Consider the following 26,500-nt stretch of genomic DNA (forward strand, 5'->3'; position numbering starts at 1 on the left):
GCCGGCACCCGGGGACTATTTTGACAGCCAGAAAACAAGCGATTGGCAAATTTGGGAAGAGTTCCTGGGGGAGCGGAGAGGGAAGTGTAAAAAGGTTCTTAAGTGACCATTTGCAAAACGTTAAGCTGTTCGGAGCGGAGTTAGAATTAACATTTAGAATTCGACTAGCACAATTCGTCGAGTCCTCAGAGCAAGAAGTTAAGCTCCTAGTTGCCTGTTGAGGTAAAGATTGACCAGTTTCACGCCTCCACACGAGCAAGGTCAAACGATCGCAACTCAACAAAAAGGATCTCCCATGTGCCTTCAATACCTTCTTCGCGTGTTTGTTTGCGTGCCCGAGGGAACGGACCTTCAATATATGGACCCCATCTCCAGGTCCAATGTTTGATTTTACTTTCGCCATTCTAGCGCCTCCAGCTTATGTTGGCATATGTCATACGCTGCAACGCCCTCAATCTCTGGCCGGATCTGGTCGATCAGCAGTTCGATCGATTCCAACGTCCAATCGTTTTTTCCCTTCTTCACCCATTTGACTATTCGATAAGCTGATCAAATCGAAACAGTAAAGGGCAGCTTCGGTCGCTGTTGGTTGTGCGATTAGTTCCACGGATTCCGTTGCGGTTACGACGGAACGGGGTGACCATCCCTGCCACGCCCTCACCAAGGCCCTTCAACCGGCGCCCCGAGCAAAAAGGGGATCCAACGATTATCTGCGATTCCGACGCCTTCGCCGGTGCGCCACAGCGATCGAACGAACGAACTGCAAATCGGAAAAATCGCGGAAACCGATATCGATATGGTGCGGCATAATCGAATTCAATTTTCTGCCGCACCCAACCCGACCCGTGACCGAAGCGAATAATCGTGCCCTATGTCCGGAGGCTCGTAGCGCGACCGCGCGTCAACAGCTGGCCTAGTAGGCAAACCCATCCCCGTTGATTATCATATTGCTACGACGTCAATTTTGGAATGAGACTTTTGAAAAACGATATCCTTTAATATTCTGAATCTGTATAACATTATCCAAAAACATACTAAATACTGAGTAGCTTTAGCTGTAGACCTAGATTTTTGCATCCATCATTTATTTGTCACGCGATTTAAAGCATTTACGAAAAAAACACACAAACTTTAAACACTTTCCTTATGTGCCATTCACTCAACGGTTTGTGTGTGTTTTCCTTTTTAGTTTATATCAACCAAAACATTAAGGTATTAAAAACTTTATCATACATCGCTACGCTGTTAATAATACTTACACTTTCTCGTCTGCGCCGTCTGCAGACAGAGAGCAGCAAAACGAAATTTGGGAACCGAGCGAAATCCTCCTCACACACACACACACACACACACACACACACACACACACACACAGCGAACGTACGGTGCCGACACCGATCTTGTTTCACTTTAACGCCACCATTAATCAACCCGTTGACCGGGATGGAATTAAATCCCGCCACGGTCCACGCGGTCCGTGTAATGGATCTGGCGTCGCGTATGTGACGATTGTGTTGTTTTGGGTTGGGGTTTTCTGTTGTTTTTGTTTTTGGGTTTTTTTTATTTGTTTGTGGTTATTTTCATACCATAGCTCATCGTACATTGTAAGAGTCTGGCAGATTAAAACGAGTGTTTTGGCTGAGCAATACAAACTTCACCTTTCTTCACCAGGCTATTTTAAAGCATTTTTAAGAGAATTTTGTTCTTGACCTTGATCATGATTTAACTCATGATTAAATTATCAACAATATCTAACATTTGTTTCCTTATTTTACCTTTTTACAGTATTTAACGAATAGAATAAAACGAATAAATCAGTGAAGATTTCACGTAAAAACCTGAATGCTTCAGTTTAATAATAAAAGGGCTGCAGGACGTTCAATTTGAGTAAAAAATTATTAAATTGTAGATTGATCTTATTTTGCCATCTAACATATTTTGCCTATATTTGAATAAGAATGATAAAAGGTTTATCTATCTCAATGTCCTAAGCAATCCAGCCATCAAATAATAAATTCTATTCTAAGATCTATTTAAGAGAAAAAATGTCGACAATGTAAGCTCACTTTGATAGATGCAACAGTGGCGCCGGTCTTCACACTGCCAGCATCAGGGTTCAAATCCCATCTGGGCCGTTACCCCGTAGTGAGGACTGACCATTCAACTATGCGGTTTCAAAAAGTCTTGTAAGCCAGAAATGGCAGGCATTCCTTTAAGAGGTTGGTAGGGCCAATAAAGAAGAATAAGAAGATAAGCTCACGTTTAAAATTTCAGACAGTCTTACTGTATTGCCCGTCACTGTAACAAGTGCTATTGATTGTATTGTTGATATGTTCTTATCAGTTATATCATATCGACCTTTTCAACATCAGCAATAATGACGTTAAAATAAATCCTGACCGAATTTTCTTCAGGTAGCGTTTGACGATTGTGTACATGTTACGCAAAGAGAGATCTGAAGATAATGTGATCATACTTACACAACGTAAACGTACACGTACACAAAATAAAAAACCTTTAATTACCAACTGTTTGACAAAGATATAAAAAATGAAATGCAGTTTTCAATTTTGCTTTCAGGAAGTATTTACAGAAAGGTCACTGAATAGGCCAAGTAGCTTATTTTCCTGTAGTTTAATATACCTCTTTTGCCCGTTAGCTTTAAAAGAGTTTTCTCGCGTTATGTGCAAACAGCGCAATGTTAGTCCCAAAAGCGACTAATCGTGAAGCACTGTAATCATCACTGCTTCAGAAAGGATTCAGGGAGGTGTTACCATATCCTGGAGCGATAAAGGAGCGCCATAAATGCCTTCTCCAGTAAAACGTTTCAAAACGGAGAGATTAAATAAGATATCAATTGTAGATATACCGGGATCCTGCGAAATGGGGAAGGTCATGCTCCTGGAGGCTAGAATTTAAAGTGGTGACATGCACGTTGGAATATTCATTACGTGTTTGCGATAGGATCATGTGTAATCCATTTATTATGTTGTGAACCCTGAACTGATTCTATTAAAAGGGTATTTATTTGTTCGCTTTTTCTGCTTGTTTTAATGTTAATGAAGCAACAATGTCAAAACATGTTATTTTGTTATAATAGAGTAGGTTTTTTTTTAATTTACTGAAAGACATCCTCAACGTACAATGCCAAGGACAGATAGCAAGATCAGCGTTACCGTATCTGTAGCAACCCACCAACATTGACCTCGCGCCCGGGCGAAACCAGCATCGAAATCAATACAACAGCATCACTTTGACTAATCGATTCATAACGTTCCCGCCGGCCATCACCGAACAAGCGAAGGGCTCGGGTGTGTGCGCGCTCGCGCGCGCGCCATCAGACTCCCAGACCCATACGGCATCGATTGGAACCCAAATCGGCCACGATAAAAGCCGACCGCACGCGCATACCTTCTTCGCCATTTTCTGTACTTCGCCACTCTTTGCTCTCTCTCACCCCTTTCCCCCCCAAACTTATCAGTCGATCAGTTGACTTTGGGGGTGGCTGATCCGCTGGTGGTGAAAGATAAATTTCGAAACCTTTTGATATGAACCGACCGGGATATCCGACCCGGAGCTGGAGCATTGCTGGAGAATTTCCTGCGTGCCACCACCTTCGTGGACATGGCAGCCGAGGGAAGCCAAGATTCGATCGATCGAATCTCCCGGCCAACATCATCGATTTTTTTGGTTTAGCTTGCGTCTTAGTGGGGACGGGTTGTTGAATGGGTGAGAGGGGTGAGGGGTGGAGCAACTGTGATGGAGACGAACGAAAAACAATACGATTAATCGATTTAATTGATTTCTGTCGTTTCGTCTGTGTGTTCTCCTGGCCGCACGGTGGAGTGTGCGGCACAGGCGAATCCCAGGAGAATTAACCCTTCGGGCACCGGGCGCTGACCGCGCTCGTATGGTTCAATCGCAGCAGATGCCCAATCACCTTCCACACCTTTCCTCCCTTTGTTTCTCTGTCCCTCGCGTGTTTGTGACTTTCTTATGTTCGCCGTGTACCCGCCAGCAGCATCGCTGCAACATGTGTTCACGGTTGTTGGCTGTCAGCGTTGGACAGAAATGGTCGCGCTTTGCCGCACACTTGCCGACGGCCGGTCTCGTCGTGTTTCATTTATTTCGATGATTTTTGCTTCCACACACACCATCCCAGCATCCCAGAGCTCCCATCGACTTGGTGGAAAAGGGTTATGATTTTCAAGTTGTAATGCGTATTGCTTTTTAAGCTGTATATTCTTCTGCCTCTTCAATTATCTTTCCAAAATTATTATTATACATGTTATTTGAAGTTGTTTGAAGACTTAAAGAACAGATTAATTTACATTTACATTTAAAATTTATTCATTTTAAGAATATTTGAGGACTCCTACATATCCTGAAGTGATCTAAAGCGTTTGTATTTACTCTCTATTCTCGTCTACTTTCAGTGGTGAATTTCATCTTGGTTACAGCCGAAGCGAACTCCAAGGTGTGTCCTGGTATCAGCTCCTGCACTGGGAATCGACACGCGAAGCACAGAGCAAACATAGGTTAAGTAAGTAAACGAAAAGTAGTTTAGAACTAGCAGCAATATTCTTACACACCATTCTAATGGTTGCTTTCGCTTTATCTTCAAAAACAAACCCAGTAACCCAATCAGAACAGGACCGATCGTGCATTCTGCTGGTGCGAATGCAGCGCCGCCAGAGCGACTTCCTGTGGGTGCACGTGGTGCTGCAAGTACGTGACGGTCAAGACTCGAACCAGCAATCGGTGATCGTGTGCACTAATCAGGTGTTAAGGTAAGCAACGCTAGATGTACTTCTGCATACATTGTCCACTAGGGTCCTATTGGGGTCGCCAGAACAAAAATCAACCACCCTCGTATTTAATCCTAACGGGAGGTCTCTTACCAACACCCAAGACCACCCCGGGGGCATGCCACCTCGAGCGATGGAACGGGTGGACAGCAACAACAAAAAAAAAGTCAAACAAGAAAGCCTAACAAGCCATGCCAGAGCTCTCATTGCAATCGTCGATCAATCGAGTCGATGGCGGGAACACATTCGACCGACCACATTCGATCATTATCGGCATCAAACGGGAAAATCAATTCGCAATGGTAAAGCGATTTTACGACAGCTCGCTGAACCTCATGAGCTATGAGGGTTGGGAGGACATGAGTACAAGAACAAACAAAAAGTACATTGGGGGGGGAGGCAAAAAAAGCCCTCCACAAGTACTGACCAGATGACAAACTCTCAAAATCCTACCCGAGGTTCGTCGTCTGCGTCCGGTTGCAGTCTTTTGATAGAAGAAGCATCGCTGTATCCTTTCCTTCACTGCTGAAGGTTGTTGAAGCGGGTGTACAAAACATTTCCCCCTGGAACCCGGGAAAATGGATCCGTAGGAAATGATGAAATTATTGTGCAAATGCTAAATATCGTTCCGCCGATTGCGATCGGCTGAACCGGACGGTTTTGCGATGAACGGCGGCCCCCATCGTCGTTGTCGTCGTCGGCAATATGTTGCTGTCAGCGCGACATGAGAGATAGAAGTTGGTGACTCTACACTTTGACGATCTCCGACAATCTGAAATCGCGCCCGATCTGGACAGCTCGCGAATTAGGGAGGGGGGCAACCCGGCAAGGCCGAACGCGGGAGACCTCAACGCTGACGCTGAGCTGATAGTGATCAAGGGCTGAAGCAAACTGGACGGCGGGTTTTGCTGATTTTTGACGTAACCGAACGGATTTATGGATTTATCGGGCCGATCCCATCTGTGGACCCAAAGGAACGATCTGCTCTTATCAGTGATCTGCGTAGGCTTAAGCGACCTGCAAACCCCATAACGTGTTGCCATTACTGTAATGTTAGCTAGTTTATGGGCCCTTTTTTCTGCGAGAAGTGAACCTTGAACGGCCGAAAATGAAATGCTGGTTTAGCAGAATCGTAATACTGCGTTAAAGTGTGCAATTAAATTTATCGTTCTTAGGCATCAAATCGCTACAAACCGTTTCCCCCATTCGTACCAGCTCAGTATGTGAACAGGGGGACCGGTTACTACCCATCTGATTGATTGCTAACGTTCGGCGCAGCGTAACAGTAGAAAGTAAACGTTCGTGTTCTTTCATGCCCGATTGACGCTAGTAACCTGATACACCTGCGTCCCGAAAATCACTTCATTATGGGAGCTGAACACGAAGCCGATCATAACAACATAATTACCCGCATGGTTGCCCCGTATATGACGCGGCGCTGATCGGCAGGAGATCAATTCAATAGGTTTGCTGCTTGAATGAGCCATCGCCAGGAGCAAATTAGCTCAGGCAGCGTTGCCAAAGGGTACGGTTCCCTGCCGAGCGGCCGTATCGTGATCGTATATCCTTCCTGGTGGCCACGGAAAGCGTATGGTAGGAATTTAATTACCGATTCGATCGCTCACAATGATATCGATTCGTTTAAGCCAAGTCTGAGAAGGGATTTTTTTTTTCTTGTTGGTGGAGCTAGAACTCCCGAGTCTATTTGGGAAAGGAGTTGTTTATTTAAGCACGAATCACGTTGCTCAACTGTTAACTGGCGTTAACAGCGGCGAATAGCCGATATGGAAAACGGCACCTGTCCGTTTCTAACCACGCCAACAGTACCGAGCTCCGGAGCTGCTGGCAGGATTGGAAATCGTGCCACGGACAAATAATTCACACACGAACGTCGACGCCATCGATCCGCCAAAACGGTGGCCCACGATCATCGATCAACGGTGGCTAACATGCGCGGTTCGGTAGTGTCTAGTGGGCGTACAACATTGCTTGTGGGTTGCGATGTGAACGGATCGTCCCCGGTACAGGTGGTTTTTTACAATTTATTGCTTTTATTATTGATCTTAACGAGGCAGGGAGTAGATTTGTAATTAATTGATAATCGTAGTTGCGGGGTGTGTGAAGGAAAAGGCGTATAATCGATTAAAATGATTCAAAAAACGAAAGACTCAACAGTCACTGAGCTTACAAGCGACGAACCTTTTTTAGTGAATATTTTCTACCATATTTGGCAATTAAATTCAAGAAGTAAAAACAGGGATTATAGTAATACCTCAACCGATTTTTCCAAACTCATTTTACTTTCTACCGTCTGGCGTTTCCGAAAGTCGCTCTCGATTTAACTTCGCTTTTCTTCTCCCATTCCATAAGAATAAACTCACCGAACCGAAGGGGAAATTGATCAACACAAAGTCACACGGTGCAGCAGTTGATCATATTTTACTCTACTGCTTTCCACGTTGCTTCCCATCTACATCTACCCTCGACCATCCATGCATATCCATATGCACAGTGTTCCCATTGCCAGTGTGGTCACATATGTAAACTCTGCCCCGATCATGTTGGCCGGCATGACACCGCACAGTCAAACCGGGCGAACGATTTAAAGCGGTAAGCAGTGCACGGTACACCGAGCCACTTTATCCTGACTGCTGCTTTTGTGTTGCCCGTGGGCCCGGAATGATGCTGCTCGGAACAGTATTGACCACATCGGTTTCTCACATAAATAATCTAGACCACCCGGCCGAACCACCGATTCCACCGGGAACGACCAACCGCAGCAACAGCAACCATCGATCGATCGTATGGCGGAGTCTGCGATGCGATTGGGAAAATCTTGCGCCAGTTACAATAACCATTCGTACGGTGGATCGCATGGGATCTGCGGCGTTTGCGATGCTTTTCCCCCTAAGATGTCTTCATACTCGGGGCAGCATACCGAATATGTGCTGAAGCTCTGCAGCCCGTTTTTGTTTCAATTCCGATCGAACTAATAATGGTAACAATAATCGTAATGTGATACCATTACTCAGTTGCTCTTTCTTTGCTGGTTTGGTGCTGGTAGGGAGAAGAAAATTCGACGATGTCTAGGAAGGCGTGCGCAGTACGCTCATCAGACGATCATTTGTTACATACAAACTAAGGTGTATCCATCTCTAAATTTTCGATTTGTTTTCGATTTTAGAAATACATTGGTGTTTTTAGATCGCTGCTCCTATAACACTGAATTGCCGAATGCCGATGAAATTGTAGGGATCAGTTATTAAGTATAAGAAATTCTACCATAAGAATTACATTATAAGTTCTAGCTCATTCATTACGACTGTAACTATTTAAAGCTTTTTGTTGAGAATCGAATATTTAAACTTGGGATAGCTTATTCCATTTCAATTTCTTCTGATTGTGCTCTCTCAATTTGATCTCGAAAATAGTTTAATCACTGCCTTAGTCTAACTTTATCCTATTAAGCTCATCGTTATTCATGAATATTCGGTTTCATCGAGTTATGCGTATTGCCTACATTTCGGCGTATACCATTAAGTCTACTAGTTTTCCACTGAGTACACCAAAACTGTGAAAACAGAAGCAATTATTTTACTTATCTACACCATTGCTTCATGTGTTCCTCATCTAAAACCCTTCTACATACGCAACTTCATTACACAACTTAATACTTAAAGTACTTAAGACTAACTGAACAGCTAACCTAAAAAGAAGTCGATTGAAAATATTAATTTCTCTCCATCTTTAAAGTCTGTAACGATGAAAAATAACCTGTTTGCTCAATTTAACCAGCATAAGAATGATCTCCCAGTACCGGGGCCAAAAAAATACCGTAAAAAAGAGCACACACATACACACCCATTAGCACCGGATCGGATTGACCTAGCCGCAAGCCATTTAACTGACTGGCCGGCCTTGAGGTAATTTTTGAAACAATCAGATTGCCGACCACAATAAATAAAGTGTTATTAAATATAAATATATTTGAAACCGCGTGTACGCGGTAAACGTAGCCAATGGACGGTTCGAAACCCCTCAACCACGCAAATGAACGGGAAAGTCGAGCACCCGATCAGACATCCGCGATAGGAAGTCCGGATGGTGACTTCAATGCGCGCGCAAGCGGCAAACCCAAGCGAAAAGCTGCAACCAAGGCAGGAAAGTTCATTTTCCTGCGCGAATGAAATATCGTCAGATGATGAGGTCGACCTGTTGTTAGTGGCCCGGTACTTGCTACCCGGTTCAACTCAGCTCTTGCTGATGCTGCAGCAGGTTGGGATTTAACAGCCATTTAGTATGATCGTCGTCGTTTTTTTTTTTTTTGGTTTGTTGCGCGTACAATTTATCTCTGCCTGCTGGTCGTAAGGCGCGCGCCCGAACACGTACAGTAAAATATAGGTGATGGTTGATACAGCTGTTAAAAACGCAAAACACGCCCGCTGCTATCAATGGCATACCAGGTTAGCCGGCTATGCCAAAATAAAACGAGCGATTTCTTTACCGGGGAGGGGACGACCAGGGAGACCCCATCTTTAAGAAGCTGCAAATGATGCAGATTTAGTGAAGAGCAAAAAAACACACACACCTTGCCTAAGAGGTATCAATGAGGTTCGCGTGCAAAAAAAACAGGAAACTCCAGTCAGGAGACACGTATCGACGATCTTTTAATAATAATTCTCGATGCACTCGGGTACGCTTTGCTCTAACCGGTCGAATATCCTTCTGAGCCTTAAGGAAGGTAGTAATTTATTTTAAAAAAATCCGTTTTTTGTACTTTATGCATTCATAGCTCGTTTGATGGGCAATCAGAAAGTAGAGCAATTTCTAAACGAAGCAAGAGCTTACGATTAAAATGACATTAATTATCGTGCTTTAATGAATTCCTTTCAGTGCTATAATGAATTGGTTGAGCCTACTGAACCTAGAGAACTCTTCAAATTTAATGTTAAAATTCCAACACAGCACCTTTCTTTTAAATGTGCTGACCATACGGCGTCAAGCCGTCATAATCGAAAATATATAACCTTTTCAAAAGGTTGCTGTTAAATCACAATGTTTGTGCATCGGAAATGAGTTAAAGCACGAACAAGGCTTTTCCTATACCGAAGGAGAAGCTCTGCAGAAATTCCGTGCCGATTGAAACCGCTGTCAGAAAGAGGAATGATGAATTAGTGTAAATTTTGATATCAAACATGCTCGGGTTCTCTGTTGCTGGTGGGACTGTCTTCTGCTTCAAAGCGCTCGAGCTCGATCAGTGCTAAGACTTGCTCTAATTTCTTGCCCCATCCTAGAGCGCATCGATTGGTCCGGGCCATTTCTGGTGGGATATATTTGTTTTAACCAACAGTATCACATCCAACACAAGCGCTGTGAAAATTGGTGGCCCTTCAAGAGGTGATTCGTTTGAAACAACTCCCTGCCAGGGATGCAGCAGCAGTAGATATGTTTGTATCTCCGTGTCTGTGGGCCGATGCATGTCCGTGTTGTGCATCCATTTCTGGCGCTCGATACGCTGGATGGATGCATGTTTTCGCCGTCCCGCTGCCGACAATTGCAAGGCGAGCAAATTTACCGCCTTATCACTTCGGACCGGTCGCGGCTGCACGCGCGGCTACAAAACTGACATAATTATGGTTCGGAAAATTTCTCACGTTCCCTGCAACGCTGATGCAGAGCAGCTCAGCAGCGGTAGGGATGAAGTTGGACGCACGAGGACCGTTGCGAACGATCGGCGGCAGAAGGCAGCCGCAACCATGCTATTGGATCAATGATTTGAATTATTGCACTTTGCAACTCCACAGAAAGTGTTGGCCACTTTAATCTCGAGGACGAGGAAAAACACAAAATTACTCATCCTGTTGTGCCAACCCTTCGATACATCTGGGTAGAGCGGGCTCTGCTTAGCTTAAAATAGAACACCTCGGCGAAACGGATCGCAAAAGCCCTAAACACGCGCGACTGCCAGCTTCCAAGCTAACCCGTTCTAGTTTTGCCAGCTGCCCTCACACTTTATAATTACGGCACGCATCCAAGCTGGACGGATAACTTTCCGTTTCCATTACGCGTCGGATTCGGCGGAACGATGCGAACGAAGGCAGGCTTCGAAGGAGCGGAGCCGTGTGGGGCGTAAAGAAACAAGAGCGGAGCACATAAACCCCGACCGTTGGGTAAGATTTATTGCCAAAAGCAGGTACTTAAGGCACATTAAGCAATGTTGCGGTGCGTCCGTATGTTGGCGGCTGTACATTTTACCGGGATGATCGGTACTACAAGCGGCGCTAGTTGCAAGTGCGCACAGAGCGCATTGAGAAAACGGTGATGTAGCGTAAAGGTGTAGAAGCTTATGAGAGGTAGGGTTTACGTTCTTCATGTAAATTGGCTCACAGTCTGACACTAAAAAAACCGCTGTTTAATGGGATTTATTTTTTTAAATGAAATGCACACCTCATTAAGCCTTGGGAATCTTACTGCAAATCTGTACTTCATCTCCTATAAAATGCTTACTATCCTGGCAAAATCCTTAGATATTCTGGCACCTATAGGCATCACTGGCTTATCGAAACTATAAACCAAATACCCTGAGAAGCTAAAGTTTAGTAATTCAATTACTAGGGCATCGAGCGCCACCTATATCTGAGAATGTGTAACTTTATTTGTTTCAGTTCAGTAATTAATCCAACATTGTAAAACAAAATAAGGAAATTACATGTGATAAAGGTTACTGGCACTCATTTGGAACAAAATTCGAAAGTAAAATGTCCATTTTAAGCTATACTTTTATAACCCAATTTTTCTCCCTCTGGCTGGTAGAACCTTCCCTGTAGACACAATGTACGAATTCCTCAGCAAAGTTCATGAACTCCGAAACGATCTTTGGCCGGCCCAAATCGAAATGAGATGATTTACGACCGGCCGTACCAAGCGCTGGTTCTTCTATCTCGGTGGACTATGAGTCGATCTGTCGATTCACTACCACCCTCTAGCAAAGGAGCTGTGGCGGAAGGGACCTGCCATGGACCTGACCAGGGGGGAACGAAAAATTTGCATACAAACCTTGCAGTTGTTTTTGCCATTTTTTTTAACTTCCTAAACCAGAAAAAAAACTCCCTGCCCCGTATGTTTCCCAAGCTTGCGACGATAAGCCTGGTCCTTGCGACAGGTCGTAAGGTTACGTTTATTGGCGTATTCGTATAGGCCAGCCCGACAAGACAAAGACGCGTTGGGCGAAGATGCGCGACCAAAGCGAACCGGAGGTAAAGCAGAACAAATGCCGCCAAGGGGGAAAACAATCACGAATCACGGTTGCGATTATTTGCCGAGTGGGTGCGCGTACCCGCAAAAGCGGATCACCGTAAACGATCGTACGAAAATCATATTGCACACGCGTGCGCGTATTGCTTCTTCTTTTACTCGGGCGGGGAGGTTTTTCGCTTGCCAATCCTTGTCCGGAGCAATAGCACAGTGTGAGATTATGCTCCGGTTGCAGTTAGCGTTTGGTTGGGGCATGGGGACGAATTAATGAAAAAGAAGAACATAAGGATCCTCACTCGAGACAATACTGACAATGGACAATTTATTTTATGTGATGCACCAAAGTTTGTGCACCGAAATGAACCGACCGAACGTTGTGCAGCCGAATCTGTCCAGGGCAAATGCGTAAAAGTGTGGGAATAAGGGCACCAGTTTTTTTTTTCGTTGAAGCTTTCCTTGTACTTGTTCTACGGCGACAGAGACGTTTTTTTAACTTATGCGTATGTGCTTCTCCATTTTCTGCCTGCTTGTCTTTTCCAGCGACCGTGAGGCGTCCGTGATGCTGTCCAACTCGTGGCTGTACCATTACTACACCGTCCAGTCGAAGATGCAGTTCGGCATACCGTTCGAGGGAGCCACCAGGATACCACCGACGGCGCCGTACTACACCACCACCGCTACCGGCCATCACACCAATCACTCGCCGGGCGGAGGAAGCACATCGTCCGGTGGAGCCATGTCGGGAACGTCGGGCGGAACTCTTACGTCCGCCGGAGTACAGGCGCATGGGTACGGGGCCTCGCACCACTCGCACCATCACATTCCGGCGTACGGTTACCATTCGCCTTCGGGACAACATCACAACGGTGGATCGGTCGCTCCGATGCTGCACGCGCACCATCAGCCGGTCAATAATGGAGCGCTGACGACGGGTAACGATGAGTATGGGAGCCGTGCGTATGGCTTCCGGCTAGATTCGAACGGTCAACCGGTAGACTACAGTGGTGGTCATCCAACACCACCAACATCAGCACCTCCGGCTTTAATAAACCCAACAGCTATTCCTATTCCGGTCGTACAAGTGACGCCACACATACGCTGCCACAACGGTGGAGGAACTGGCAGTTCTTCGAGCAGTGAGTTGGGTAGCAATGGAGCCGGAGCTGGCACTGCCAATACCAATAGTCATCAAACAAACAGCGGGAATAGTGATCGTCATAATGGAACGCCTCCGGCTAAGAAGCGGAACATTAACCGGCTCGAACCCATCTACATACCCGAAAATGGACAGTCTGAATCTTCCGAAGTTTCGACGGTGGAGATGCAAACCAATGCGTCCGGTATGCATCCACAAGACAACTCTGGTACGAGTGTCACTAATGGAATGAGTCACCTCAACAGCACCATCGAAGGTGGAGGATCTCTTGGGAATGGGAGTGGTGGCAGTAGTGCAGGTGGTGGAGGAGGTGGAGGAGGAGGAGGAGGAGGAGTTGGAGTACAAACGATGATACTAGGCAACCGAACTCCAATCGGCCGACTGCACTCGAAGTCCGCCCTCCTACCAACTACGGTATCGAATCTGTCCAGCGAACCTACCGACTTCATGGAGCAATGGAATCCAAGTCCTCCTTGGTCCGATACCACCGCACAGAAGGTGCCGGACATAACGCACCAAGAACTGTCCCCGTACATGACGACCACACCTCCCACGCCCACCAGTGCTCCACATCAGCATCACACCGGAAGCTTTCCGACGGCGACCACGTTCTCCTTCGACTGGATGCCGGAACAGTTTGTACCAATCGCAACCGACTGCAGCGCGCTCGTGTCGGTGTCCAGCAGCACAGCCGTGTCACAGTCGGTGTCCGGAACATCCTCAATTTCCTGCCTCTCAGCCAACAGCAGCCATAGCACGGTAGCGGGTAACGTGGGCTGTGTGTTGCCTCCCAGCTGTCTCACACAGGACGGGCTACCGATTCCTGGGCTATCGATACCGATGCCAGTGCCACTTCAAATACCACCACCTCCGTGGCCTTCAGACCATCGGTTACTTGCACTGGAAGGTGGAACAGGATCAGCAACAGGTTCCTCGTCGTCCGGAGACAGTGGAACGGAACGGAAGCCTCTGGAGGACCATCAGGATCAGCGAAGATCTCACTGAACAACTGTCTCAGCTAGTTGCTACTAATGTCTCCAACTACAGCGTAGTCAGCCTTGGATGGATTACTGTTGATAAGGCGTGCAACTTATTTATTCTAGAAGGGATATTTTTACATCGGAGTACGTTCGTTCGTTTGAACGTTCGCCGTGTACATCTTCCGCATCAGTATTGTTGATAGCAAAGGCTTAATGCATAAGAAAATCAGACGCATTTTGCGTACGCTATTCTTAGATGTAGAATTTAATTTAGAAGCTCAATGTAACTTTCCCGTTCTTCCACACGAAACTAAAAGAATCCATGTAAGTGGATGGAGTATTTTACAGTTGGCTATTATTTATTTTTGCTATATGAACAATTTCTTTATGAAGATGGTAGCGTAGCGATGGGAAAAAAGCATTATTGTTGATTGTGTAAATAGACATTTAATGTGAATATATTTAAAGATTTTTGAATCGATTCCTTTGTAGTATGGCACATACTAAAGCGTAAGTTGGTAGTAAAATTACCGTCTCCAGTGGATAGGGATGGTTAAGAATATGTTGGAAATGTTTCATAACTTTCTTATCGAGAAATGTTAGGTTTATGTCTAGTTTCTAGATTTTGTTATATTTATAAACGATACAAACCCGAAGAAACATGATAAAACTATTGAAAATTCTACTTCTATAACATCGATTGTTTGTTTTTTTTTTTAATCATTCACCAATATGATCCTCGAGTTGTTCTATACATTTCTGTTCGCCTCAAGTGCTGAAGTAAGTAAACAGTAGTCCGTTGGTACCAAAAAGTATCCGAAACGTTTCTGGTGGTTGCTGTTCATCCCATTTTCTGTAAAGGGATTTCCAGAACAGTGGCGTATCAACCTAGAAGCGGCAGGAGCGGCCGCTCGGGGCCTCATCGGATAGGGGGACTTCGTCGGCGAGGGAAATGCTATTGTTTCCCACTAATATCACAATTAGAGGGGGCCTCAACCGCCATTCCGCCACCAAATATCTTGACCCACCACTGTTCCAGAATCTGTTCTGTCTTCCAAATTATTAGAATCGCTACGTCAGACGTTCAGAAAAATCGTTCTTTAAGTTAATGGAACTTTTACTAACCAATCTACACGGTCAGTTGCCTTTTAAAATTATTAGATTACATCTGTAAACCTTTCATTTGTAGATCATATACGATGTATGCATTAAATTTTCCCGCTTTGATTTTGTCATCCAACGCGACCATGTAAAAAATTCAAATGCTCCACGCTTTCCCATCTGTCAGCTGTCAATCGCAAGCCGGCCGGGTGAGCTGTTTGTAAACAAACTGCAAGCCGTTTCCTTGACACGTGCAATTTAAACCTGAAAAGTGCCGCACATTTCGCATCTTTCCCCGTTATTCCGGTAGTTAAACATAGTCTGTTGCTAGCACCATGAGTTTTGCCGGTCCAAAAGACATCATAGCCGAGGGAGATACGGTCGTGCTGTATCTGACACCCGCCCTGATGCACACAATCGACGCGGTGCCGCAGATTCGCAACAAAAAGAACGAAATGATCGAGTACGTGTTTCAAACGAGTTTCGGTGCTTTAAAGGTGCGCGATCTAATCGGTGTACGGTACGGTGCGCGCGTCCAGCTCTCCAAGGGCTGGGCACACGTCCTGCAACCGAACCCGGAACTGTGGACCCAAACGCTACCCCATCGGACGCAGATCCTCTACACGCCCGACATCAGCATGATACTGTATCAGCTGGAAGTGCGACCCGGGAGCATCGTGATCGAGTCCGGTACCGGTTCTGGCTCACTGTCGCACTACTTTCTGCGCGCCATCCGTCCGTCCGGCCACCTGCACACATTCGATTTCCACGAGGAGCGTGTTGCGAAGGCGCGCGAAGAGTTTGTCTCCCACGGGCTGGGCGATAATGTGACCGTGCGACAAAGAGATGTGTGCGAACAGGGATTCGGCGACGAGCTAAACGGTGTAGCGGATGCCGTGTTTCTGGATCTGCCGGCACCGCAGCTCGCCGTACCACACGCGGCAAAAGCACTGAAAAATGAAGGTAAGCTTTACCCCCAATTAAACAACCATAATGGATTTTGCTCCCCCAGCCGACACCCCTCCCTGCGGCACGCGCTTTGTCGTGGTATGAAGAAAAATAGCTTTTAAATCTGTTGCAGCTACAGTAGTCCTGGTGACATACGTGCGGCTAACAATCGGCCAACCGAACACACCCTGCGGGTGAACCTTTCGCATTCTACTACTTTCCGGACGCCTTTCCTTGACCCGCGAATTCAGTTAACAATTAATTTTTCCCGCACACCGGTCGGTATGATTTATCGGGCGTCATAAATTATTTCCGACGCATAAACCGATCCCGACTGGTTTCGGTTTTGCGCCATCATGCATACACAATCTGCTCAACTATTACCTTCACCGTCTATTCGCATCCCCCAACACACGGACAATTGTGTGCAACGTTTTTCAGGTGTAGCACGGTGGTCTGATGGTTGATCGCAAAAGTGATTCATTAAAAAGGGGAGTAAAAAATATGAGCAAGATGAACTGTTCAAAAACTGTTTATCGAGATCGTGTCGCTCGGTACAATCGGGAAAGAAGATATCATCGGGACGACGATATGGGTCTACGGTTTGATAAATGGAATCCAGTAACGAAACAGCTTGGTGCTATGTGTTTCGTTTGATTGAAAAAAATAATCATTATCCTTGCACATAAATTGTTACATGGATTTTTCTTAAATTATGAGGAGGTCTCGTCGTGCAGTTGGTAGCAGCAGCAGGTTGAAATCATTTATGCCTTTCAAATCGTCTCCCTATACGCTGGACTGAGTGTAAAGCTGTGGGTAACCACGTAGTCAAAGGCATCAGAAATTGGCAGGCCAACACTTCTTGAGGTTGTAGCGCCAACTCAGTAACTTTGTACACATCCGACCCTGTATTTATTTTCATAGGCCTCACGGGTTTTGCCTGCTCCTGAAAAGATGAATTTTTCGATTAATATTAGAGAGGCGTTCAGAGCAGATAATCATGTTTTAAACTATGTCCACACTGCATTTTGGAGTCACCGATGTTCTCAGAGTTCCTTATATTAATTGATTGCTGTAATCAGCTAAATAATGAGGATGCTACCTCCGGGTCTATACTAACATTACCTATAAGAAAATCTTTAATATTCTATCTATACCAACTTAATAATCATCGATGCCGCTCGCGGTCTAGCGCCAACGTCGGTCAATCCATTAACCCGGCCGTTCTGGCGGACGCATGCTCATCATCTACTTCTTCTTCCATGGCACTACAACCACGAAAGGTCCCGACCGGGCCTTTCTGGCTTTCTGTGACTTGATTTTACCTGTGGCAAAGTAGTCAGATCAAAATTGAAAAGTAGACAACCAAGTCCACCACTTACCAAAGAGAACAAACCTATCCGTTATTGGAAAGTTTCCCACACAAGACTCTTCTTTAAAATTGTATCGCAATAGGAAACTGTTTTTTCAACACTCGTCCGATTGAATAAATTCTATCTTCCCGGTCCTTTAAATTAGCACCAAATACATTTTATAGCAAAAAAACGGCTCGTTTCGCTTCTACAATCTGCAAAAAAAGCCCCCATTGATACACTACCGACCGGACCGACCGGCAGCTAATGAATAAATATTCTGCTACTTGTCTAGAATCGGTTCTATTGCAATATCAATCACCACGTCTAGGAATCGCACCGGAAAAGGCCGAACTGGGCGGCAAACCATGATTCACCGGGCGCAGGCGGCCCTTTGAACTTGCCTTTGAAGTGCAGATATGGTTAAATTACGGATTTTCTTACTCTCCCTCGCTCTCGCACCCGGAGCTTACACAGTTCGGGCCGCTTGTCTGCACCGGTCACTCGTGTACCAAATTAAGCAAAAATGAAAATTGCCATCATTTATTAACTGGCAGCCGCTGCCGGTGGGTCAGATTTGCATACGCTTCCTTCGCTCGGATCAGCATAGTTTCCTGAACTACGAAAACGATGTTTTTTTGCTCGTCTCAATGAATATCGGAAAAGCACACGTACTACACTAGTTGACAGCATAGTAGGCCAAAGTTACAGTTCCGATGTCCTTTCTTCCATCGGGTGTACACCATCAAGCATCGGCGAGCCGGGGACGGCAGGCTATTGGAGGTGATAAAGAACAGAGCGCGAAATCCGCAATCCATTGGAATGGTTCCAGCAGCACTATTCATCTATTCAACAGTCACACCCCGGTTCGCACACCGTTCCCTTCAGTCCAGCCGTCGAGCGGCAAGCAACGAGAACCCGCAGTCCCCGAAAAAGGAACACAGGCAGGCGTTCCACACGGTGTTTAGTGGTGGTAGAATTTATGTACATTGTCACCCGGTCGCTGGGACGGGGGGCCGAATGGGAACAGAGTTGACACAGCTCTTGACACTCTCTTTCGAATCGGAACACCAGGGGAAATGGGTCGGTGGGCACACGGTGGATAGACGGCATTCAAACTGGAACTCTTGGACCGCTTGGACGCTGCGTACTGTTGTGATCGTTCCTGTAGCGATCTCTTTGAAGTGGGAACGGCGTTGGTTGGTTCCAATGGATAGTGTTTTGACTATTCCCGGTGCCTCGGCGAAACGTTGCGAAGAGCGTGATTTGGTGGATTTGTGCGGGACGCGGAAAGAGTGATGAAGCAACGGCGAACATAATTCTTGCGGTGCGCGTAGTAGTTTGTCAAGCAGCAATTGAAATGGTTCATTTCGTTCGCGAGTATGGACAATTGCGTCCAGAGAAATCCACCCAGGAGGCAGTGGATATCTGCTTTATATTTGCTTATACCGATTGATTTTTGAATTTTCAATTGGCTGAATAACGCCTTGTTTGTTAGCTAGTGTTGAGCAGTAGAATGTTATAAAAAATAATTACGTCTTCTAAATTCCGTGGCTCCTTTAAAACGAGCTATGAGAAAAGTAACCTCATCATCAACAGCTTCCAACGCAAAGCGACACCGACTTCGGCGCATAACTCAATGGACTGCTACCACCCGGGGAAGCGTTCGCCAAAAAAAAACCCAAACAGTGTGTTGTTATTGAATGTCGACGATGCGATTAATTAATTTTTATTTTCACGTCGCTTCTGCATACACACGTACACGGTGAGACGCACCATCTTCTGGCACCGTCCATGATGTGACCAGCCGCGAATGTCCGCCGGGCTGGTGTGCGGCAAAGTTGAAAAGGAATATTCTCTCCCAATAAGCGAGCGGGCGCGCAGCACTAGGGGCACATCGGTTTGGCGGTTGCGCCACCGGTACACCGGTACCAGAAGGAAGTGTAACCGATCACCGAGCAGTGTGTACGATCAGCGCGCGCGACAAGCTGTTGAGTGCCCGTTGACAAGCTACCCTGTTTCGTTGCGTCAAAACATAGCAATCGGCTTTCCCGCACACGCTACTCAATGGCCAATTGTTTTGCCGATAACGGATGGACACACCGATGCATCCATTGGAGTTGGTGCCGGCAGCGAACGGTTTCGGCAGACCGTCAACATCACATCACACCTGTGTCCGTACGGTGTACCCATGTATCGGTCGGCTGGACGGTTTGTCGACGAAAGTACATCACTCGGTTGGATATTCTACAATGCCAGTTGCACACGTGGAGCGGCTCCAACCGTAAGCTTCATGCCTATTTTGTGTCGCGTTATGAAAGTTATGTTTCGGCAGTAAGTACTTCAAAGCTTTTGCTTTTCAATCGAGGCATCGAATTTAATTAAGGAAGAATCGTTTTTCTTACCGCGAGAGTTGAAAGCGCAATACCACTTGCAATTCCCTTACGGTTAGACCCTATTTGCCCCCCGAAGAAAGCCGCATTTTGGCGCAACAAGCGCTCACTAAACTACGGACGATGTTCCCCGTACAATTGCGTCCACGCATCGAGAAAAGACGACCGATGGCATCGATGTTGAATTGAATGATTTATTAACAAACGATGGTCCCTCGCGTGGCTCCCGGTGTTGGCCATCCGACCAATACAAAGTTTGCGGCCAATGCCGTAGAGACACCTGGTGTCTCGGACTCGCGTCCAACTTCTCTGTTAGCATAAGATCAAAGACGCTAGAAACGGACGACGACGGTTTCCCATCTCGCTGTGACAAACCGCCATAGAAGTGGCCCCTACTCCCCCGTTGTAGTTTCCGTGGTGGTGTTCGGTTGTAGTTGGTCAGCACTTGCACCAAACCGAAATGGGTTCGCATTTGGAGAGCGAATTGGCACACATTATCCACATCCAGGCTCTTCGTCAAAAGTGGTCGGCCGCACAGCAGGGCGGCTGGTGGACGGAACACGGATACACGGTCATGTACATCGGCAGGAGGTTCAAATGTCGCCGAAACATGTTGCTAAGCCCTACGGACAGCGCGCCTGTGTATATATCATCCCCGGTGGGAGGCAGGTGGGAATTTCCTTATAAAGACATATAGAGAAATCCCAACCGCCGTTTTGCAAGCAAATGTCAACCTGTGGCCGTTCCTTACCCCATCCAACCGTCTGGTGGAATGTAACCCAACGGTGCAAACGCAATCTGTACTGAAGCAGTTATTCATATCTGCGCAAAACGTTGTACGACAGAAGTACGAATTTGTGTGAATGACATTTTAAATCAATTTGAGTGTATAACCCAGGGCATTATGAGCTTTGGATTCCAGACTTTCTCATGCAATAATAGTGAGTTTGACTTTTACATTTCCCCATTGGTTTGAGGGCTAAGGTTAGCTTAGGTATACAGATAAATATCTCTGAAGATCTGTAATAATGGCAGTCCGGTTGGCCGAGATGACAGTTGCGCCAGTCTTCACACGGCAGGACCGGGGTTCAAATCTCACCCAGACTACCTCTTCATACGCAGTGCTGCCTACTTTGCTTCGAGTAAAATCAAGTCACAGAATGCCATAAATGGGGCAGTCCCAAGACAACACCTATCAAGGTTGTAGTGCCAAGGAAAAAGAGATCTGTGATAATATGAGGAATTCTTGGAGCTTCGACCTCACGTTGAATAAGGACCACCAAGAGCTCTTGCGTATATTATTCCTTGATCACCTTCTATATAACATTGATCGCAACTTCTATTCCTATCCTAATGTCTCATTTCGGGCCTACCACACCTATCCGTGTGGACGGCTCGAAAGGACTTTACGAGCTAGGTCACCCGGTGTCATTCTCATGATATGACCATCCAATGAGTCATTAAATTGCTTCTCAAGCAAATCATAGTTTTAACTGCAAAAAAGCGTTCAATTACTGTCATACTCTGTACCTGCGTCAGCTCGAATTGAAGATGCACATAACATTGATCGCAGCTTCTCTTCGTATAATAATGTCAACGGATTTTGCATCGATTCTGAGATGCTCACCAGGAGCGCTACACGTGTGTCATTCAAACAGCAGGATGCAGCATACCGTAATACCAAATATGGCCGCACGAGTATCCTGGCGATCACAAATCGTTAAACATGATCGGCATATGAGAACATGGTCTGCATCACTTCCATTTCCGGCTCACTCACTCCATCAGCAGCATCGGGTGAAGAACCGGAAACGCCACTGTGTATCGTACGTTAATGTGCCGGGCAGTAAAATCCATTAAACGTAAACGCTTCCCAGCCATGGGACATGTCAAACCACATCGCATCAATGAATTTTCGAGAGCACGTTGATCGGTTCGAATATTATTATACAATTTTACCTCCATCAAGTCTAATGATGTTGACAGATAATGTGTAGTATCACTTTGTGCATCATGCCGATCAAAAAGGGTAACATCGATTCGAGCGAGCGAAAATATTGATCGATTTCTGGCTCCGATTATATATGCACATATCTTATCCCCAGCCGAGGTGTTACCCTTTTTTTTTCGCGGTGCGGATTTGCTTGTAAACTGCTGCTGCTGTCATGCTGCCGCGATGCTCTCGCGATGACACACTTCCCAGCTGAAGAACGGACGAATTTCGATCAGCAAACAACGCATCCACATTTGGATTGATCGAGTGCGAATTGTCGACAGTTTGTATCTGGCTTTAAAGTTGCCTGCTTGAAGTTTGCTTGAATGACAGGGCCTTAAATTTGAACTGGTGTGTCAAAGAGTGGTCAAAGGGAACGTAAACTACCTGCACAGAAAAATCCGTAAAAACACGTGCCAGTTTTTTGGTAAGCACCCGGTAAATGTAAAGGGGATGTAGATTCGGATTCTCGTTGGAGGGTTCGTTGATTTGTGTTCGGAAGGACTTATATTCCTTTTACCATTTCTTATCTTCTGTTTATGCTGTATTCTAGCTTAATTTCTTCTACTTTTAGTCGTTTTGAGGGAAGTTGCCTAAAAAATATCGTAAAGAGCTCTCTACTCTACCAATAAACGAAAAATGACTTTGAATGAATGCCGCTACACACACACACAGAGCGGATCTCATGTTCGCCCCATCGAAATATACACGATCAAACACACCTACCCATCTTTCAGTGGTGGCCAACGAGCCCATCAAAGGGCCACGATTCTTGTTCCCCTCGTTGCCATTATCCGCCCCAAACCCCCTCCCTCTCTTTATTTCATCTGTCAGTGGCTGTCCGATAACGATAATGAGACTGCCACTTCGTTGCATTATTCATGGCGCACTTGCACGAGGATTTGTTTCATGCTTTGCTTTCTGGCCACCTTCCTGGGGCCAGGAGATGAGAAGTCGGACACACACACACAGAACGGGGAGCTAGCTGTGAAAGTTGCCGTTCGCCAAGCAGTCTGGCTGGAAATCGATGTTGAAATCGTTAAAATCGCCAATTGCCCCCCCTGAAGAAGTGTGGCAAGACGGGGTGTTGACGACGATCGGTGCTTAAAGCTCATGCCAATCCTGACAAGGGGTAGATTTATTGCATTTTCCCACCGACTACTGCTGGCGGTGAAGCAAGAGGCGCGTGAATGTGTTTTTGTGGCATTTCTGTCCTGCTGCTTTGTTTCTCTCTCTCCCTCTTCGCTTCGTGCTACTACATTAATTGACTTCCAATTTGGCACAGGTGTCGTGGCGTTGGTTTCAATGACAATGTTTTGGGTTGAGTCTTTTTTTCTGTGAAAAAATTTGGAAGATGTCTTGGAGTCTCGAATCTTTGCAAGAAAGTTGGTCTAGTTGTATGTCCCAAAATTGTCGTGGAAGTCCTTCTGAATTACTTCTGGAAGTCCAAACAAAGTGTTAACTACTGACCTATTGTAAACTACTACTGAACTGAGAACTTATTGGTTCGGCAATAGTAACTTCCCTTTAAAAATTTACCTTAAATAGTTCAAAAAGTCGAATCCAAGAAAAAGTTTAACATAAAAACATTTCCGAGTGGTTCTACGGCTAGGTGTGTGTATGTCGTACAAATAATTGTTTGAATTTTTCACCTCTTTCTGAGTCTTATCAAGCAGCAGAAGCGATGCAGGAAGTCTAATGACTCAAAATTTCCATAACCCAACCAGCCAACCAATCTTAATGTTCAGTTGCTAATGCTGTGTTGGCTATAAAATGATTGGATAGAGTCCTTTTACAAAGATTCGTCCCAAAAATCTAGCGATCACTTTGGTGATCAGGTATGCAGTTGCTTCTCATATGGACATGTATGAAAGATAAGGATTGTCTGGTCTCTTGATTCAAGGTACAGCGATAACTACGATAACTGTATTTTACTGTATTAGTAGAGGGATAGAAACAATGTTGGATGACCGGTATCTGTACCAGAGAAATTCTCGATGTTGCTATAAACGATCGTGCAGCAATTGTCTTACTTACTGACTTACTTGTCTGGTGCCACAGCCGCTTGGTGGTCTTGGCCTGCTGCAACAACCCTCGATACCGCCCGAGGTCCAGCGCTTTCGACTGCCAATCTATTATTCCGGCCGTTCTGGCAGACGCACCAACGCCATCACTCCATCTCAGCTTGGGCCTACCACACCTCCTCTGTCCGTGCGGACGGCCTAAAAGGACTTTACGGGCTGGGTCGTCCGGTGTCATTCTCATGATGTGACCAGCCCACCGGAGCCTGGCGAGTCCAATTCGTTGCACGGTGGTGAGATCGTAGAGCTCGTCATTGTAGCAACTCTTCGATTGTCCTTCCATACATACGGGGACCAAATATGCTTCTAAGAATCTTCCTCTCGAACGCGGCCAAGAGGGTTTCGTCAGTTTTGGACAGAGTCCATGTCTCAGCTTCCTCCGTCGCGACAGGTATTCGGAGTGGAGTAGTTTCCTCAGGCTGTAGTATGACCGGGTGGCTGCCAGCACCCTTACGCGTAACTCAACATCAATGTTGTTGTCGGTGCTGACTTTTGACCCCAGATAGTTGAAGTTTTGGACGACTTCGCAGGTGCCGTCATCTATCTGTACATCACCCCTCCGTAGATCAGTGTTTGTTAGCAAACCAATGATGTCTATATCATCAGCGTATATAGAATATGGTCCCTGAAGTTCCTAGCTCCTTACCACGAATGGCACTCCCTATCGCCACACTAAAAAGAAGGTAGGCAAGCCCTGATCTCCCTGACGCAGGTCCATGGTAGTAGCATAGAACCCTGAGAGTTTTCGATCCACCTTCACCTGGCATATGATGTTGGCCATCGCCATTCTTACAAGCCTGGCAAGCTTGGTCGGCGTGTCCTCAATCCCTAAATATTATACTGTGAAATCTCGGTTAAACATAATACCATAATTGTATCACTTTCCCTCAGGTGGTCGCATCTGTTCATTTTCGCCGTGCATCGAACAATCGATGCGTGTGTGCGAAGCGCTTGGCAAGTGTGGCTTCATCGAGGTGCAGAACATTGAAGTCCTCCAGGTGGAGGATATCGTACGCACACGCAATGTTCCCGTAATGGAACTAGATTTTCTCAAAACAAAGGTAAGCTAAAGGGCGAGTCCCCGCTCGCAAAACTTCCTACTTTAGTGGTAACGCTTTTCTTGCCATCTCTTCCACAACAGCGCGCCGATACGGATAAGGATACGAAAACGCCACGGGAAAGCAAGAAGTATATAACCTCGTCCGCCCCGAACACAATGGCCGGTCACACCGGGTACTTAACGATCGCCGAGCTTCCACCGCTCTTTGCCCGGTAACGAGATTTACCGCGGTACGGTATGAACACAAGACGATGTAATGCTTGCGAGGAAATTATTTCGCAACGGAAAAAGTGACAAGTTCTATATGGGAAAAAAAGTTTACCTACAATAAAAGGAATCGTAATGATTACGCAAACTACTCGTAAATCTGCTTTTGCTGCAATTAGCCCAGTTTTAGGGAAAAGCTTTTCTTACCACGCGTTTCTTCTTCGGCTTCACTTGTTTTTCGATATTCGCCCTGTTCGACCGCAACCAACCCGGTGTAGTGCTGCAGCCACGATGCATCTCCACATTAATGGGTTCCATTTCGTAGTGTTCGGTGTATCGATTGTTAGCGTGGCAGGACTGCTACTCGCCCGGCCATGCTTTATCCAGGGCAACCCGTGGGTAACGCTCGGTAACATCAGGCGGCGTGCGCGTCCCGTTGTGATGATGGGAGAAAATGCTGGCCACAATCCGTTCAACACCTTTCCCGGTATGACACGGTACGGCAATTGTTTGGAAATACACTTCAGCTTCGTATTCGAAACCATCAACATAACAATCGTATGTGGTCGCACTAAGCAACAGCACCACCTGGTGCGGACGCCGGCAGGAGGACACGAACCGCAACGCGAACGCCCTCGCCCACAGTGTCCGTTGTATACGCCGGGCGTGAAATGGCCGCTAGCGAACCTCATATACCTGGAGTACGATTCGCAACGGTTTGAGCTGAGCAGCTGTGTGACGGTGAACGAAACGCACTCCTACCACGGCCAGCTAATGCTGACGGATGACGACGAAACGAGGTCCCACCTGCTGCCCGGCTATCTGCCCATGTGGCAGCAGCGAGTGAAGCAACCGGGCGTGGTACCGTTTCGGTTCGATGGTAACTGCAGCGAGTGTAACTTTCGCAACGAGTACGTGGCGTTCATGCCCAACGCCCAGCAAAATGTGGAAAATGCTCCACCCGAAGCGCAGCCGTACTGTCGGGAGGGTGGTAATGCATCGGAGGCAAGCAGTAAGGCGAAAGCACCGAACAGCCACATCACGATGCAGGTTAATGTGGCGATCTCGGATCTGATGGTAAAGTTGTTGGTCCCGACGGTGATGCTGTTTAGCGGGGTGGTGCTTTTGCGTGTCTGTCTCCGCGGGAAGCAGCACCCAGCGTCTGCC

The 26,500-nt window shown here is 46.3% G+C and overlaps 2 protein-coding genes across 3 annotated transcripts in view; both read left to right on the forward strand.

Moving 5' to 3' along the window:
• Positions 1-15,321, forward strand: part of LOC118502689 (cell wall protein AWA1) — a 115,107-nt gene extending 99,786 nt beyond the window's left edge. For both annotated transcript variants that reach the window (XM_036035203.1, XM_036035204.1), the window contains 3 exons: positions 4,437-4,543; positions 4,637-4,790; positions 12,603-15,321. In XM_036035203.1, the coding sequence (XP_035891096.1) occupies positions 4,437-4,543; positions 4,637-4,790; positions 12,603-14,223 (1,882 nt within the window). In that variant the 3' untranslated portion in view covers positions 14,224-15,321. The remainder of the gene's footprint in view (positions 1-4,436; positions 4,544-4,636; positions 4,791-12,602) is intronic.
• Positions 15,322-15,520: 199 nt separating this feature from the next.
• Positions 15,521-25,484, forward strand: LOC118502726 (tRNA (adenine(58)-N(1))-methyltransferase catalytic subunit TRMT61A). Its single transcript, XM_036035286.1, has 3 exons — positions 15,521-16,262; positions 24,958-25,127; positions 25,208-25,484. Exons 1-3 carry the CDS (start codon positions 15,635-15,637, stop codon positions 25,340-25,342), a joined length of 933 nt encoding a protein of 310 aa, XP_035891179.1. The 5' UTR covers positions 15,521-15,634; the 3' UTR covers positions 25,343-25,484.
• Positions 25,485-26,500: the final 1,016 nt, after the last annotated feature.

This window comes from Anopheles stephensi, chromosome 2, assembly GCF_013141755.1.
Source record: "Anopheles stephensi strain Indian chromosome 2, UCI_ANSTEP_V1.0, whole genome shotgun sequence".
NCBI classification, from domain to species: domain Eukaryota; kingdom Metazoa; phylum Arthropoda; class Insecta; order Diptera; family Culicidae; genus Anopheles; species Anopheles stephensi.